This window comes from Paraphaeosphaeria sporulosa, assembly GCF_001642045.1.
Source record: "Paraphaeosphaeria sporulosa strain AP3s5-JAC2a unplaced genomic scaffold CC84scaffold_4, whole genome shotgun sequence".
Taxonomy (NCBI): domain Eukaryota; kingdom Fungi; phylum Ascomycota; class Dothideomycetes; order Pleosporales; family Didymosphaeriaceae; genus Paraphaeosphaeria; species Paraphaeosphaeria sporulosa.
Window position 1 is genome coordinate 594,457 of NW_017253363.1, and position 16,725 is coordinate 611,181.

Genomic DNA, 16,725 nt, shown 5'->3' on the forward strand with positions numbered 1-16,725 from the left:
ACTGGAGCTTTAGTAGCTGGTCGTGTCACTGGTAGTTCCAGGCGACACGCATGTCTGCATTGTGCCCTGAGTGACCCATTCGCAGAGTACAAGAGTCGTTTCTAAACGCGTAGTCCCTGATTGGCTGGCGATCAGCTTAGCGCGACGTTTGGAAGCACAGGAGGCAACTTTTCTACGACGCTCCATGTTGACGCCTCACAACACGCAATCGCAAATATGTTCCCGGGGAGGAGCCTGCATTCCATCTGTAACTCATGCAGACTTAGTTCTCTGTTAGCGCAAGCGCGCATTGCGAGGTCACGGACGCCGTTGGCACAATCGAACAGATTCCCGCGGACGAGCGCATTTGTTGCACAGCATGCTTCTCAGCGACGTCCACTCTCCACAACCTGGCGCCTGAATCAAGAGACGGAAGAGCACTCGACAAGCTTCTCTGCGAACGCGAACGCGAACGCGAACGACTCACCGCCCACGCCAGCCGACCGGTTAAGCATCGAAGTTAATGCGCGGAAGGCGCGACAATTGTTTGGAAATGCACTGCCGAAGGGGCATTTGAGCGACGAGGAATTAAAGGTCTACGAGAGGTTGTATGGGGCACCGATATTTGTGGAGACTGCAGAGGAACTGCTCGAGGTGGAGGTGGTTGAAGAGGAGATCTTCGAAGAGCAGCGCGAGGATGGGTCAACTGTGCTGCTTAGAAAGGGCGAAGATGGCGAGCTGGAAGAAGTCGAAGTCTTTGACGAAGTGGAGAAAGAGGTGGCTGACGGAGAGGAGGGAGGGTCTATGACCAAGGAAGAATGGGAGGCGCTGCGGGAACAGAAGGAACAGAACTACCATAACTCGGTGTACGAGCGGGCAACGAGGGAGATGGAAGAGGCTGAAGAGGATGGCGCTGAGCAGGAAGAGGAGGACGACGACGACTTCATGCGCGCGCATCCTTTGACTATCGCTGGCAGGTTCAAGCCCTCGCCCTCGACCGTGTTCTTGCCAAAGGAAACTCTCGTGGATCCTACTACGGAGCTACTCACCCGAGCAAACATCAAGCATCTTGCTGAATCGTCGAACCGGATACTTGGAGGACCGGGTCTGCCTTATTCCGCTTCTACGCCCGCAGCGCGTCTAGGCAAGGAACAGAAGCCGATACCACTCGATCCGTCACACTCAGACATGGGAAATATCGAGGCGGATGTGTATATGGCTTCAGTGCAGCCGGGAACGTATGCCAGCGTCATGAGCTCCCTGGTTGAGGTCAGGCGAAGATTAGGTTCCGCGTGGATTGAGAATCTCCTTACAAACAAGAAGGGGGGTATGGTGCTCGATGCTGGTTCCGGCGGTGTCGGCATCCTTGCGTGGCACGAGGTCCTGAAGGCTGACTGGGAGCGTATCCATGAAGACTCCGGCAAGACGTCGCTGCCTAGTGCACCGCTTGGAAAAGCCACTGTCTTGGCTGCACCAGATACCCTGCGGCATCGTGCTAGTCGTTTGCTAGAGAACACGACATTCATTCCTCGCTTGCCTGATACGTTGCCGGAGGCGGAAGAGGTCAACACGCAACAGCCGCGCAAGTTGTACGACGTGATCATCGCACCTCACACACTCTGGGGTTTGAAGCAGGAATATCTTCGGAAGGAGCAGGTCCAAAAGTACTGGTCCCTCCTCAACCCCAAGGGTGGCGTACTCATCCTCATTGAGAAGGGTCTGCCGCGCGGGTTCGAAGTCATAGCTGCTGCCCGCGAGCTCCTCCTTGCCAAGCACATCGCCTCGCCTGGCTCGACACACGTCGAGGTCCCCCTGGAGGAACAGGTCTCCAAGCCGGACGAAGAATCTCAGTTCACCGAGAAGGAGACAGGCATGATCATCGCGCCTTGCACCAACCACGGCACGTGCCCTATGTACCAATCTCCAGGAATCAGTCACGGCAGAAAAGACTTCTGCTTCTTCAGCCAGCGTTACATCCGGCCGCCATACCTCCAGCGCATCCTCAACGCCACCGACCGCAACCATGAAGACATCCAATACAGCTACCTCGCCGTGCAACGTGGCCGCGACCAGCGTCTCGCACAGCATGACAAGCTCGGCCGGGGCTTCGTCCAGGGCGCCGCCGCCACCGACGCCGCCTTCTCCGGCCACGAATACAAGCCGGACCCCGACGCAGAAGATGGCACCGAGCTCGGCCTCACCTCCCCAGACGATATCAACCCGCTGACCCTCCCGCGCCTCATCCTCCCCGCCCTCAAGCGGCGCGGCCACATCATCCTCGACGTGTGCACGCCCGCAGCGACCCTCGAGCGCTGGACTGTCCCGCGCTCCTTCAGCCGGCAGGCCTTCCGCGACGCGCGCAAAGCACGCTGGGGCGATCTGTGGGCGCTTGGCGCGAAGACGCGGATCCCGCGGAACGTGCGGCTGGGCAAGCCCCGCGATGAGTTTGACCGCAAGGGGAGGCGGATTCGGTCGCCGAAGAAGGTTACGGTCATGCTGGACGTTGGGTCGCGAGGGGACGAGGCGGTGGATATGGGGGCGCGAGTTACAGGGCGGAGGGGCGATAGGGACGGGCGGTATAGCGCTGATAGGAAGATTAGGGGGAGTGGGGGCAGGAAGGGGAGGAAGAAGAGTGTGGGGTTGGGCAGTGAGGACTTGCTGAGATAGACGGGGGAGTGGGGAGCGGGCGTGTATAGTAAGGATAGATGGATGTGTGGATATGTAAGATCTGGGAAGTGCATTGGGTCGAGTTGGGACGAGGGTTTTATAAGGATACAAGGTACGGGGATGGCATGGCATAGGTCAAAGATGGCTGGGCTGTACAATATGTATAACAGAGACTCCACACAGAGGCACATCGCGACTCTGGCAATCCCAATAATTTAACTTGACATCGTTGCGTATGAGCATCGAGGTCGCTCGTGCGGGTTGTTCGCTAAATTGGTGTGCAGACGCTGGCTAGGATGTCCAGCGATCTATGTTACAGTATTTGGGAGCATCTTGGAGCCGGGGCTGTGGCAATCATCTTTGCATCGCTTCAAACCGAGCGTATGTTCCGGAGAACTCGAGACTCGAGGGTCTGATCTCGTACTCGGTGTTCCTTTTCCAATGAAATGCTAAAGATCTAGTTGTCGGGGGATCTGATTCCATCATAAACACGACAGGGGGAAAGCTCCTAAGACATAGTACTTGACGTATCCAGCTTTCGCGAAGCAGCCTCAGTGCTAGACAGCATATACACTGCACCGAGACGCAACGTGGTATACCCTCGAACCATGCTTTTCTTTAGGAAACGTCATTTTCACCCTTTCCTATTCTTTTCTGAAGTAGACGTTGCTGGGCTCATCTACTTACCACACGTAACGATGTACGTGAACCCCATGTAGGTATGCACTGGATCCAGCCCAGGACCAAAGGTGTCAATACTACACGGCAGCATCTTCACCTCATCCCCTTCAATCATACGGCTGCCAGGGCCAGCCGCTCAATGACTTTCCGTGCACGGCAAGCAATTCGCCGTCCAGTATTACGATCTTAGTGTCCTGTCTCTCAGCACTTTGCTTCAACAAGTCTCCAGGACATCCCGTCATGCCGAGGGGCTCGTCGATCCAGTCACGCATGTGGGAAACATGGTTGGATCCGCATCGTAGTGGTGGAGAGCTCGTTGAACGAGACGGCGCATATGCACTTCCGTGTTCCCCTTTTGCGTCAACCCTGATGTGCCTCATCAGGCTCTGAGCCTCAGCAATTCGCGCTGTGGGGACCCCGCAGTCCTGGAAGACGTTTAGAGAGGGGCCCGTGGGTGCTCGTGGGCCGCCCGCGAGGAGCGACAAGTGCGGGAGTGTTCAGTGGGATGAGTCATGTGTGAACCGTGGCTCCGACAACATCGTCGGCTCTACTAGGACAGGCATACAGGACGTGGAGACGTGCAATATCATACTGTAACTTCACCACGCTACATCCGGCGATAAAAAACATCACAAAGCCAGACTCCCAACGCCATCGCTTCCCCCACAAACTAAAAAAAAAAAAAAAAAAAAACCAAAAAAAAAAAAAAAAAAAAGGAGGGTATACCCAAAGCCAATTCGCCAATGGATCGCCTGATCATCGCCATCATTATAAGTCGTAACAGTTCATGCCCCTTCCAAGCCTCTGGCTCGGCTAGAACCACCGCCTCCGCTCCAGCTTCTGCCAGAATCTCCCCTTCTCGGCCTCCTCCCTCGGTCCAATAAATTCCAACACCTTACCCTGCCTTCCAATGCGGATGTCCAGATCGAAGATGTCGTTGGCAGACCGTGATTCTTCCCGCGTGCCCAGACAGAAGCTCGCTCGAACGCGCACGCCGCCAGGCCTCGCCTTGGCAACCTCACTCAAGTGCGGCGCGATGTCCTCTGCAACGCGATATGCGAGAGCGCTGGGAGTGAAGCGCGTCTTGAGTGTCACGGCCCATCGGTTGAAGTTTTGCTGCCTGGACGTTTGATTGCGAGCCCGAGGCATCATTGCAGGGTCCACGGGTGGGGCAATGGGGGGAGTTGCGGGTGGTGTGACTACAACGAGCGCCGTGGAAGCTGGCGAGCGGGTGTCCATCCATGATTGAATGATCTCGGCGTCGCGATACTGGTCTTCGAACGTCGTCAAGAGCCAGAAAGATATTACCAGTTGCTTCAAATTGTCGAAGTGTCGTAGAGGGTAGAGTAGCGGGGTAGTGATCGGAGTCAGGTACGAAAGAATGGGGCTGCCGTTGTAGCCACATAGCTTGAGTTCTTCGATCGTTGATGCGTGGTGAAGAGCAATACACTGCATGAACGGAGCTTCTGCGCGCCAACCGTAGTATGGCTCAAAGCTGCAATCGTTAGAAATGACAGTTCCGTTCTTATACGATGCGAGAATGCCATCAAAATCCTCCTCTTCCAGCTGATACGTGGCATCGGATACATGGTTCGGGTCGTGCTGCTTTAGATCAATCCCCCTTGCACCCCATGTATTCCCTATTGGGAACGTGACTCCAATGAGCACGAGCTTCTTCAATTGGCATTGGTGCAGTGCTCGTACCAGCTCCCTCTTCTCGTCACGGGGAATGCCGCCTTCAAGCTTGAGCTGTTCAATCTTGCGCATGTGCGCGGCAAACTCGCTGATAAAGCGGCGACGGCGGACGCGCTCTTCCCGTTCGTGAGGCTCTCGTCCTTCATCCGTGTTCATTTCGCCGTTCCCAGAATAGAAACTGTCTAGCCGTAGCTCGACGAGCACGTTGCGGAGATGGGCCACAACAGCCCGCGCGCGGATCAACACATCAGAACTGGGCTTCACGTGGGAGTACACACGATCCAGCGGCCATGCAAGGCACTGTATCTTCGTGTGTACTTCCATGAAAGTTAGGAACATGTCTTCGAGTAGAAAAACACCGTCTGGTAGCCCTGTCTCATCAACTACGGCATTTCGGAGTTGAAACGACCGTAAATTGGGAAACCTTAGTTGTGAGAGTTGTCGTAGGTCGCTAATTGCCTGTGTATCATCAGTCGAGCCATGCTGTCGCCAGAGTATCCAATCCAGATTCAAGCTCGTCAGGGTCGACCATGACTTCCCGATAATGTTCATCATTGAATTTGAGGGTCCGGACTTGAGATTGGGGCAGGGAAACTGATTGGAATCGACAAAATGTTGGATCTCCGGGCCTAACGGTACAGTTAATTGGTGCTCAATATACAGCGCCTCGTCACAAGCCTGAACACGCCGCGTCGTTCCAGGAGGAGCAATGTAGTAATCAAGCACCCAACATAGCACTGTGGGGTGGTGGTTCCACTCACCATCGAAATTGAGTCTGTCCCAGATCAGCGTGTCGTACGCGTCCGCCTTCGCTCGCAACTCGGCAGGAGTAGGCAACACAACCGTGGCCGGAAGACGAGCTGGGAATGCGTGTATATCGACAGTAGTGTGCAGGAAGCCCCCAGCAGCGTTGTGCCTGAGGTACGGTCAGCGATGATTCAGGGCAAGCGGATACAGCACATATGGGCAAAAGTATGGATACTGTGATATTCCTTCTGCTGCAACATGCTGCAACCAAACTTTCGAGGCACTGGAGGGTATGCTGTCTCCTTCTACACTCACATCGCAAGACTCCTCCCGCCACGTGCGAGTCTGTACTCAAATTGTGCCTTGCTCCGCTCTGAGGGGGTTTCAAGCTCCACGCGCAGACGACGAATACGCACTGACTCCAGACCCGTCGCATATTCGGGTGACAGCAGGTCGTTGTAATTGGTTTCGAATCCTGACAAGCACGAGCTCTCTACCCACAGTTTGCGCAACGGAACGCGCTGTGGTCGCCTCTTGTCCAGGAAAGCTGCGAGCAGTATCCGTGTCAAGTTGTAATGTCCGTATACTATTCGTAGCGTATGTACGTTGGTCAGGTTCCGAATGGCGAGCCAGAGGAGGGTGTGAATGCGGTTGTCCTGCGACAGATTCTCGGAGTCAAAGTGCATGTGTGGCAATTCGGAGAAGATGTTTGGGGTCGGGAGGTGGCAGCGGTGTGTCAGGACTTGGACTTTGGAGGCGATGGTCGGGTTGGTAGCTAGAATAGACAGCTTGAAGATGATTGGGGTATCGTCATGCTGGCGCGAAGTGTCAGCACGTGTCATGGTCAAAAGTTGGGATACTAGAATTGAGCTTCGGCACCGCATGCTGCCCCAAGCAAGCCATGCAGAGCCGGTAGTCACGCACCTGGTCCGTCTCTCCCGTGCTCCGGTCGGGAACGATGTCCATGAAGTTTTCATTCTCATAGAAGTGAGGTTTATCCATGAGATTAACATGCTGCCAGAGGAAGTCGGTGGCGTGGCGGTGAAAGCATGTGGACACGAGCGCAGCTTCCCTCAGGGCGGCAGAGGGCAGAAATCCAAAGACCAGTTGTAGCAGTTCGTTCGGAAGGCTCTCAATCTGGCGTGTTGGTCAGTCAAACCCATGCAAACATGCAGACGCAGCAGGCGCACACGATGCGCCGAGGTCGACGTACTGCGGAGGCGGGCTCTTCCTCGCGAGCGGGCGGCGTCGCGACGGCCCAGCTGGTATTCATGGTGGAAGGATTTCATGCACGAACATTCACCTGGCGTTGCACAGAAGTCGTGGACTCGCGCGTCGTGTTTACTGTGTACAGGATGACGCCGTCCTCTAACGGCAATGCACGGGCACGGACGCCGTGCGGGGGCATCTCTCCACCCGTTTGGGATCCACCCATCCCATCCTGACAGCCCTGCCAAATTGATCGGCACAATCGGAGAGCACTGGGCCTCATGCTGAACACCCAGGGCCCCGCATCGCTGCAGCCTGCTTTTCCTCTCTGGCCCTCTTGAACTCGGCATCGCCCTGGATACGCAGGCAGCGGAACATGCCCACCCCCGGCTTCACGTCCTCGAAGCCGTATTTTGGATAGAGCCGCTGGCCTAGGGGATCCGCTACGAGGCTCACATAGGCATGTGGCGCATGTTCGTCAGCGAAGCCCACCAGCGACTCCATTATGCGTTTCCCCAGCCCCTTGCTTTGGTGGTCCGGATGCACGGCGACGTCGACTAGCTGGAGAAAGAGCGCGCCGTCGCCCAGCAGACGTCCCATTGCGACGGCGCTCTGGTCTGGTCCAGGTGTCTTTTCGTCCACCATGTGCTGTCGTTCGTAGGCAACGAAGCACGCGAATGAGTTTTGCAATGATTTTGGCACCGCTTCTGCCATCGCTTCCGCCGGCGGTGGCGTGAGGTTTGCGAGCTTCCGGAGGTCGTGGTAGACTTGAGGTGACGGGAGGCCTCGGAGGACGACATATTGTGAACCCATATCTTCGTTTTCCGATTGTTATTCTCGAGTCAAAAGGTTGGGATGAGACGCTCTTTATACTAAACCAGTCAGGAAGTGGATACTGGTTCCACTCCGATTCCGTTACCTCTCGGAGTCCCGCTTCACACATCTGCAATGCGAGTAGTGCATTGCTGCCTAACATGTCTTGTCGATTCGGAACACAGTTTGTCATTGGATTCACAATCCCAGCGATCTGGCTATTATCGCAGATGCAAGAATTAGACAAGCAACGCCAGTCGCTCCTTCCTCCGCTTTGCTGGGTAGGTGCGATGTCCCGGGCTCACAACCTGACTTCGCATTACTTCATCTCATGTTTATATCCAGTAGTTCGAACATGATCGATGATTCTAGGCTGTACTCTACACCGTTACATCCACAATTCAAGAGAAATCATTCCGCCGCCCCTAGAGCTCACCCTGCTCGACCTCGTTCTTGCTAATTCCGGAGCGCCTCAAGCAACTCACCACCCCCTGCACCAACGGCGCCGACACCAAGTGCCTAAATCTATCGATATCCGCGCCCTCAAGTGACTTTAAGCCAAGTACGAGCCCTACAAAGTCGTTGAGCAGAAACAGCGACTCGGCAGGCGTGTTCACTCTCGGGTCTTCCTCATTGAACGTCGCCACGAAGACTGAATCCGATGGCGGCAGCAACGCCATTGCCGATCAGTGCGGACACGATCAGCCACGCTGCGTTGACAAGAGTGTTTCCGCGGCCTTCCAGTTTTGCAAAGGCTGAATAAATTCAAGTTTAGAACCTTCAGCTGGGAGGAGTGCGTGACGGTTTACGGAGGTGGGAGATGTCCATATCGTAGCAATGAAGTCGTATTCGAATCCTGGTATGGTTCCATAGAAAAGAAGGACAAGGGAAAGAGGGAAGTCAGTGTCTTTTGGTCGTGATGAGTCGCCGTCGTCGGCAACAATATTCTGGACTGGTCCTGCTAGAGTCACACTTACAAGTGTTGGGATGGTAGTAAAGGCAAGTGTCGTGAATTTGAAGCAGTCATGGTTGTGTTCGAAAATTGTAGGTGTGTTACGAATGGACCACTGTGACCACGGCTATCCTCTTTGTATGTTACTAAATGTTCTCCTATACAGGCCTCCTCCGAGGTTATTCTCGAGCACTGGTGTAGTGAGCTTGAACTGCAGTGAGCAAAAAAGCCTTGGCTAAGACGTTTTTGCCGCCCATGTCGGCATACGGAAGACCTTCGCTCGTAAGCTCTCCACAGACCAACCACATGCTCACTGAGAATATCCTTCATCAAGAGAAGATCTGCATTGTGGAGGCGATTCCGCCGGGCAAGGTCCAATATCTTGGATCACGTGTTCAGTACAGGTAGAGCGCGGGCGGAAAAACATTAGCCTACTCATCCGGGACCCGCCCTTCCTTGACGGGACTTTCCATTCTGGCTCTTCATGGCAAGCTGATGGCTGTGTGCAGTGGAAAGAATCCAGAGTCCGAGAGGAGCTCATCATGGCTGACACTGGCGATAGCGTTTCCCCGTTGACAGAGACGGACGAGTGACTGTGGAAAAACTTGCGATTTACATTGACACACAACTAGCAATATAGGACATCTTTCCACCCTTGTCACGACTAATTGTGAGGAAGAATGTACAATTGACTATCATTGTAACCGATGTCATGCTTCCAGATATTACGATACACAAAGAGCATCGCAAGCTATCTTCCATGTATCTGTATGCGAGGATTTGAGTGTTAATTTGTGGTCTCGCGACGATAAATTGCACTCCCACTAAACCAGTTGAATTGCCACAGAGGGTGTACTCCGGCGTACTGACGATTCCTCCAAGGTTGCAACCCCAACCCTTTCATACTCATCGTCCCTCTTTCCAGCAATTTGCGCTACCACCAGCCCATGAATCAAGCGATGCGAGCTCCCAGGTCTTTTCAATTTTTCTATCCCAACAATGACAAATTTAAATGGTCGTGTGAATGATCGACTTGGTTCGTCCATGATGAAGTCTGCAGGCTTACAGGAATCCGTAAGCTCACATGCTTGGGCTATGATACGGATTCGTGTAGGCAGGTATTCGTTGATCGTATCGTTTTGGATGTCTTGGGCGCTGCGCCATGGCGAATGGATATCCTCTGCCCATAAAACTTCTCCAAACGGAACAGTCATATATCGCATGCTACCTTCATATCCCATCCACGACCAGGAAGGCGTATCCCCATTGCGAAGAGCATCAATGCGATGAAGCGAGCTCCCGGCACGTTGCCAGAGGAGACATCGGTGTAAATAGATGTCGAAGACCCCATGCCCACCTTCTGTGTTCAGAGTACGTATCATCCTTCGCTCCAGGCTCTTGATGGCGACTGGCCTATCCGCAGGATACGATAGGTCTAGTGTCGAATATTTTTCGTAAAGACTCTGGAAGAGTTCGATTTTGGTACCTTTGACATAGGACTTGAATGAGTCTGGAAAGCTTGCATCTCCCAGAAAGGATGCTTTCTTACTAAGACAAGGTTAGCGAGGGACGGCGTGAGGGAAATAGATGTATGTTCACTTGTTCATCTTGGTCAAAGTCTCGCAACGCACACCTTGGCTGCATTCCCAATACGTTTGCCTGTCGGCGAAATAAATAGTACGCCGAGACAGGGCTCGCTCTTGCAACACCCATCCTCTTCTGTTCAATTGTCCGTTCTCAACGTCACGAGTGAAGTCATCGATGGCATCGCAGACGTAAATCGCCGAGGTGATACCTCTTTTGATCTTTAAACAATCTCTAGATGGCCTAGGCTTGAGAAAACCATCATATGTGCCTGTGGCACAGCTGGCTGCGATGGTGGCATAGGCATTGCTGTATACCTGCTCCATGAGTCTGGATTCTGTTTCCCAGTCTTCTTGATCGTCTTGTATGATACAAAGCGAATCGATCCACAGATACGGAACACCGAGTGCGCGAGTGATCTCGATGGCATCTCGGAACGTTTTTGGGAAGTCCGCGACATTCATTCCTCGTTGATGTTGATCGACATTGTTTCTGCAAGTACGATAATACTCTTCGAGATTGGGGGAGAGTCCCCATCGGTGAGAAAGTGCGAAGTACTTCCCCGGACGTGTTTGGCCTCGTGCGCCACAATACAGTCGGACGGTTTTGGAATCATTTCCAATTTCAAGGACTCGAGTTGGCAGGAAACTCTCGTGCTTCGGAACGCAGAGATGACCCTTGTCGCAACTTTCAATCCACCCAGAAAGCACTTTCAAATGTCGAGAAGTGCCGGGTTCGTGAAGCCTTGGGATGCCGAATTGAAGCTCGTTCGACGGCTCTTCAACCCCTACATCAAATGTTAGACAACCCCTGGGTTACGCAACAGTTTCTTGAGAATTTGGCGAAATGTAGGACTACGAGCCAAGTGAGGTTATATTTACAAGTAAGAATGTGTTCGCGACTTCATTGGAGAGAATAATACGCACCTAAAGTTGTCCCTTCCGGAAATGTGTAAAGAGAAACGATAGGTGAGCTTTGCCGATCATGAAAAGTCAGGGAAGAGCCCACTCTGAAGAACTGCAAAACTTGACGATCTCCCTCAGTATGACCTTGAACATGTTTCTGAAGAAGTCGGCATAGGTTACATCTAGGAGACCTCGCTCTTAGGTCGGCTAGAGTATCAGAAAATGTGTGCCTCGGGAGCCATATTGGTAATTGATTGCAGCGCTCACACAATGTTGATACTTCCGGTTCGTCTCCGGTAGCAGTTGCCGTCTTGAAATCCGAGAGAACATGGTTTGCCATTTCGGTGTCTGGGCCGTATTTCCAGTCATCGTTCAGCGGCTAAAGAAGTCATGTTAACCCGGCGAAATCGAGGCGTCATAGGCGTTGCGTCAAATCACTTACTGTAAATCTCTATAGTTCGTCAATCAGCCATCAGCTTTATCAGTGATCAGATTCAATGGCAAGGATATAACTCACGTATTCGTTCTTCCCCCATTAAAGCTCCATTAGCACGCTGATCTGGACCATGTCTATCTACAGGGGCCTTATCGTACCTCTAGACCCCGTACACTGTCCGAAGCATTTAGGTGGTCGCCGTATTGTCGTGGTCCTGGCTGTGCACGGGCACTCCAGTCAAGCCATTCTATGCGGTCTGCCATTGTCGAATCTGCATCTTCTAAAATCGATCTCAATCCATTCTCCAACTCCTCTGCTGTTGCACGAGGCCGTACGCTTGAATCGTTGGATGGATTGTGATAGAAAGTAGCTTGTCTGACGATAACGGAAGGTGTAGATGGTGTCTCGTCATTCTCGATGAATGTAGTAGGGCGACGGGGTAAGAGAACAGGACCAACATCGGCGACAAGCAGCCTTTCTACTATGAGGTCCAACAGGCGTCGAATAGCTGTCCGCTCTGAGCACCTTTTGTCTTTCTTGATCCAATCGACCCACTTTTGTACGACACTATTGAGACGCGCAGCCCTATTTCGAGTGGAGGTGTCTTCCTCAACGATATAAAAGCGTGTATTCTCGCCCAAAGTGTTGAGGTCATTCCTAAAGTGCTCGAGCTCTTCACGACCATACAGTAGCCATATCATGAATTCCAGATAGATACAGCCTAGCGACCACACATCGTATCGGCGCGATCTTGGTTCATTGGGTTGCAGCTCTGTCTCGGGCGGTTCGTACTTGATCGTTCCACTCTTCGTGCGGGTCGCCCCCTTCCGATCTTCGGTCAGTTGGTCGTGGGATCGACTCAATCCTACGTCTGCAATGACAAGTATGGAAGAGGAAATGTCGTCGCTTGGCTCCTTATCCAAATCCTCGAAGCAGAGGATGTTCTCTGGTTTCAAGTCGCCATGACGTAAAGACTCCCTTCCGTGAGAATCCTGCTGAGAATTATGCAGAGTCTTTATAGCGTCTGCAAGACCACAAAGCTGGGTAAATACCCATCGCAAGAGATTTTCGTCTAACTTAGGAGGGTTTGTATTCCATATATCGCGGAGATTTCCCCAGTGAGCCCAGGGGAAAACAATGCAGTGACTTTTACCTCTGGTGTAATAGGCAATAGCTTTGACTAGATGCCTGTGGTTTAGGATGCGCATGGTTTCAAGAGCCTGAACTTCTGTTCCGGCCACTATCTCGACCTCTGCATCCGTTAAGGTCATCTGTTTGAGCTTTTTCACAGCGACTGTCGGATGATCGTTTGGGTCTTTCGGGAGTCGCTAGGAAAGTTTAGTTTTTGTTTGCTGCTGAGTTACCTGTCTGGAAACACGCCTTCCGTATTCACTTAAATTATCTGGGAATGAGTTCCTTGATTGGACTGCAGGTGGAAGTCAAGGAGAAGAGGAGCTCACAACCAACTTAGGTGCGCGAACATGATCCCGATGTATGCGCCATTGCTCAACCACGCTAAAGAAGCTTTCTTTCAAACTTTTGTGCCGCTCGTCCACGAACGGCATCCGAGTTCGTTCGTGAAAGTCGTAACGAAACTGGCTTCCATCCAAGACAGGACTAAGAAATGGCCATTGCTCGTTATCGCAGAAAAGATCGACGTTCCTTGTGGTCCACTGATGATAGTTGAATGGATGCTGGTCAATCTCGATTTTCCCCAGTCGAAATGAAATCGCGTCATAGAGGTCTTCATCATTACACTCGACGCGGACCGGCAACTGTTCGTCCACGAAGTTGTGGAGGAAAAATTGTTGGATATATTGTGGTGAATCCGCCCACGTGAGTATTGCGAAGATCTTTCTGGCTTTGTTGCAAATGAACGATTCGAGCAACGCTATGTCTATGTCGAGTTTGTCTTTGCACTGCTCTAATGCCCTTCCAACCGTTGCTCTGTCAAGGAGCTTGTCTAAAACGCCCATTGGGATAAATTGCAAGTCCGACTGGTTCTTCGGAACCATTGCCGCTTTCAGTTTATTGCGAAGGGATTTCTTCTCTTGCGCACGAGTCATTTCAGCCGTACCGGACATCTCGTCGCTACTGCCAGTAAGCTTTCTTGGATTCTGTCTGCGGAAACATGGAAATTGTGATGAGAGGCTGTCGTTGGTATTGCCTCGCGTAACCTTTGCCAATGAAGACAGGCTCTCGTTGGTGAACCTCCGATTTCTCTCGGATACAGGTATAAAGCTGCTTGTAGTTGTTGCCGTTGTTTGCCTCTTCAAGAACTGATGGGCATCTGGCTCAAGAGCAGGGCTAGTAGCGGTGTGTGGCCTCGCCTGCGGTTGCTTCTCCTCTCGTACGGGGCTGACTGGCGTTTCCTGGCGAGTCTTCCGCTTGAATCCAGCCTTGTCCAATAGTCACGAGTTAGCGATTGTGGTCCGTGAAGCAAAACTTGGAGGGTAAGTGGCTAGACACCGAATCTAGAGAATTACACACCTTAAATGATATGCGAACACAAGTCAAACAACCCATTGTGGGTAACAAGGCTGGTTGAGTGGGCTCCTCCTGTGGAGCGCATCATTCTTGAACTGCACCCGTGCAGTCTGTCTGGCTGCAATCTCCAGCTAGCGAGCCGATCGAACGGCGAATCGGCCAATTTGGTAGCTGTGCATGCCATGCTGCGACATGAGAAGACGTGTTCGTGCATCATTGGAGGTAGAGGCTGCGATGTTCACCGGAACAGCTGTGGAGGGAAGGAACAGGCTGAAAGTGCGTCTTGGCGTGAACTGCTGACCGGTGCACTCACAGGACCCCGCTCGCTCAACAGTACGCCCCCACCTCACAGCGGCGAGCAGGCGCACGCATGAGAGCTTGCGCTAGCATTCAGCTGCACGACCGGCATGTCATTATCTCTCGCATCTCACGAATTGTCATTTATTGACGCGCGCCACATGCATGCAAGCAAGGAATCTCGCAACGAGCCGGGCTGAAAAGAAGTGCGATAGGCCGTGTCAGCGCCGTTGCAGACTTCCTAGCTATCAAGCACCAGATACTGCAATTAGGCACCCATCTGGGCGTGGTGCAAATCGCATGATTCCAGAGCCTCATGCCGTCGCCATGAGCCTTCCCAATTCTTCATCTCTGTCCCACCACAAGCTCCAGATACGTCGTCTTCACTTATCAAGTCCACCCAGGTTCATTGACCAAACCTGTTCAGTTAATCCAAAGATATGTACGGAAATGCACGTGACCCTTCGCTGTTCGCTCGACTCAGAAAAGCACAAGTTGGCTGTACACTTAATGGGGAACAGGAATTCCTACCACTCGATGTCCTTGAGAAGGAAATAACCGAAGACAACGTCCGCGGTGCCTTAAGCAGAAACTCCAGTGTTGCTACCGCTGCTCTGAGATTCTTGCGCCTGGCTAATGACGACCAGCTGCCACGTAGGGTCGTGGAGAAGGCCAAGAAAGTCTTTGCAATACTAGTGTACATTGGAGAACCTGACGCTATCAAATCATTGTTGGATGATGGGCTCACCGACGATCAGCTTCCGCTTCACCTGGACGACGAAGGCAATACACTTGTTTCTCAGTCAGGACGGGTCTTCAAGAGCTCCGCAACGGTGGATGAGCAAAGAGTCGCAGCTTTTGTCGAAAAACAGTGGCTTGTTCTTGCTCCACTTCTCGATGATCAAGGCCTACACAACGAACTAGATCGGAGATGCCCCTTGCCATTCGAGAGGGCGGATCAGACTGGGCATATATCTACCCGCGCAGTTTACAAAACCAAACTACATCCCGCGCATTATCAGGGACCCAAGCACTTCGAAAGTATGGAATACGTAGCGACCAAGGAGTTCTTCAATGACGAAGCTTTCGAGCATGAGAGGAAAAATCTGGAAAGGCTTGCAGCACTCCGTCACAAACACCTTATCAAACACCTCGCCACGTTTACTAGACACTCCAAGCATTTCGTCATATTCCCCTGGGCGAACGGTGGCACTTTGGCAACCCTGTGGCTCACTCAAGACACGCGCATCAAAGACACTTGTTTTATCATCTGGTGTCTTCGACAAATGCTTGGGATATCTGAAGCTGTCCAAGCCCTTCATACAATCAACTGTCGCCATGGAGATATGAAGCCAGAGAACATACTTCATTTCACTGGGTCGGATGAGGGTATCCTGATTGTGGCGGATGTTGGTGTTTCCAAGACGCACGAAAAAGCTACACTGGCGCGCGCGGGTCAACCGACCGACACCCGAGCAACGACACCTAGCTACGAAGCACCAGAGGCGTTCATGAAAGGCTCTGCAGCGAGAAGCCGGCGATTTGATATGTGGTCAATTGGCTGCATCTTTCTGGAGTGGGCCATCTGGATCCTACACGACATGCAAGCGATAGACACCTTCCACTACGCCCGGCACCAGCCCTACTATGAATTCTATCTCCTCAACAGGGACTCTGCCGAATCGCCGAGAGTACCGGTGATACATCCCATAGTGAGCGGAGCCTTTGGGTTGTTACGTAACGATCCTCGCTGTGCAAGTGGCACGATCTTTCGAGAGTTCATCAACTTAATCGAAGAACGCCTTCTTCAGGTCCAAGTTGATCAACGTGCTGAAGCTGACGAACTAGTCGACACGCTCAGGTCTATTGTGAGTGATGCCGAAAAGTTTCCAGCTCGCCTGCTTAAGGACGTGAACCCTCTCCCGGACAAGCTCCGTTTTCCGAAGCGAACCCAAACCGGCGGGTTCGAGCCTGGGATCAGCCCAATACCTGAAGAGCACACCTTGTTAGCTTCTTGATTGTACAGTCTTTACGTTTACTCTCCTTGTCTCATACTGTTTGAATGCGTATGTTACCCATGTCTGTTGTATTCCATCACGCGGTTTGTTTTGATAAGGTTCTGAGTTTTCCTTAACTCCGGGACGAGCGTGGTGTCTACTACGGGAAAACCCACCGGGTCGCGAATCTGGTACGCGATAGAGTGTGCTATTGCTGTGTACTGGAAGACGACTCTTGGTTTGAATACTGTTGTTTCTTGTGATAGTAATGGACTC

The 16,725-nt window shown here is 52.4% G+C and overlaps 6 protein-coding genes across 6 annotated transcripts; 2 read left to right on the forward strand and 4 right to left on the reverse strand.

Moving 5' to 3' along the window:
- Positions 1-201: 201 nt before the first annotated feature.
- Positions 202-3,767, forward strand: CC84DRAFT_1195188 (uncharacterized protein; the record flags this gene model as incomplete). The annotated part of the gene is made up of 3 exons (XM_018181393.1): positions 202-296; positions 327-2,626; positions 3,751-3,767. The coding sequence occupies exons 1-3, from the start codon at positions 217-219 to the stop codon at positions 3,765-3,767; spliced, it is 2,397 nt and encodes a 798-aa protein (XP_018037124.1). The 5' UTR covers positions 202-216.
- A 373-nt stretch (positions 3,768-4,140) lies between these two features.
- On the reverse strand, positions 4,141-7,042 carry CC84DRAFT_1215790 (uncharacterized protein; the record flags this gene model as incomplete). The annotated part of the gene is made up of 5 exons (XM_018182745.1): positions 4,141-5,651; positions 5,784-5,938; positions 6,085-6,584; positions 6,694-6,906; positions 6,983-7,042. The coding sequence occupies 5 exons, from the start codon at positions 7,040-7,042 to the stop codon at positions 4,141-4,143; spliced, it is 2,439 nt and encodes an 812-aa protein (XP_018037125.1).
- Positions 7,043-7,149: 107 nt separating this feature from the next.
- On the reverse strand, positions 7,150-8,003 carry CC84DRAFT_620584 (acetyltransferase, GNAT family). The gene has a single exon (XM_018186909.1). The coding sequence runs from the start codon at positions 7,789-7,791 to the stop codon at positions 7,258-7,260; it is 534 nt and encodes a 177-aa protein (XP_018037126.1). The 5' UTR covers positions 7,792-8,003; the 3' UTR covers positions 7,150-7,257.
- CC84DRAFT_1163074 (uncharacterized protein) lies at positions 7,818-8,868 on the reverse strand. The gene is made up of 2 exons (XM_018178167.1): positions 8,137-8,868; positions 7,818-8,072 (listed from the first exon to the last, which is right to left on the reverse strand). The coding sequence occupies exon 1, from the start codon at positions 8,469-8,471 to the stop codon at positions 8,217-8,219; it is 255 nt and encodes an 84-aa protein (XP_018037127.1). The 5' UTR covers positions 8,472-8,868; the 3' UTR covers positions 7,818-8,072; positions 8,137-8,216.
- Positions 8,869-9,443: 575 nt separating this feature from the next.
- CC84DRAFT_1142793 (HET-domain-containing protein) lies at positions 9,444-14,099 on the reverse strand. Its single transcript, XM_018176381.1, has 5 exons — positions 13,129-14,099; positions 11,827-12,996; positions 11,254-11,611; positions 10,343-11,114; positions 9,444-10,291 (listed from the first exon to the last, which is right to left on the reverse strand). Exons 1-5 carry the CDS (start codon positions 13,750-13,752, stop codon positions 9,568-9,570), a joined length of 3,648 nt encoding a protein of 1,215 aa, XP_018037128.1. The 5' UTR covers positions 13,753-14,099; the 3' UTR covers positions 9,444-9,567.
- Positions 14,100-14,892: 793 nt separating this feature from the next.
- On the forward strand, positions 14,893-16,470 carry CC84DRAFT_1258028 (kinase-like protein; the record flags this gene model as incomplete). Its single annotated transcript, XM_018184791.1, has 1 exon — positions 14,893-16,470. One exon carries the CDS (start codon positions 14,893-14,895, stop codon positions 16,468-16,470), a length of 1,578 nt encoding a protein of 525 aa, XP_018037129.1.
- Between the last annotated feature and the right edge of the window lie 255 nt (positions 16,471-16,725).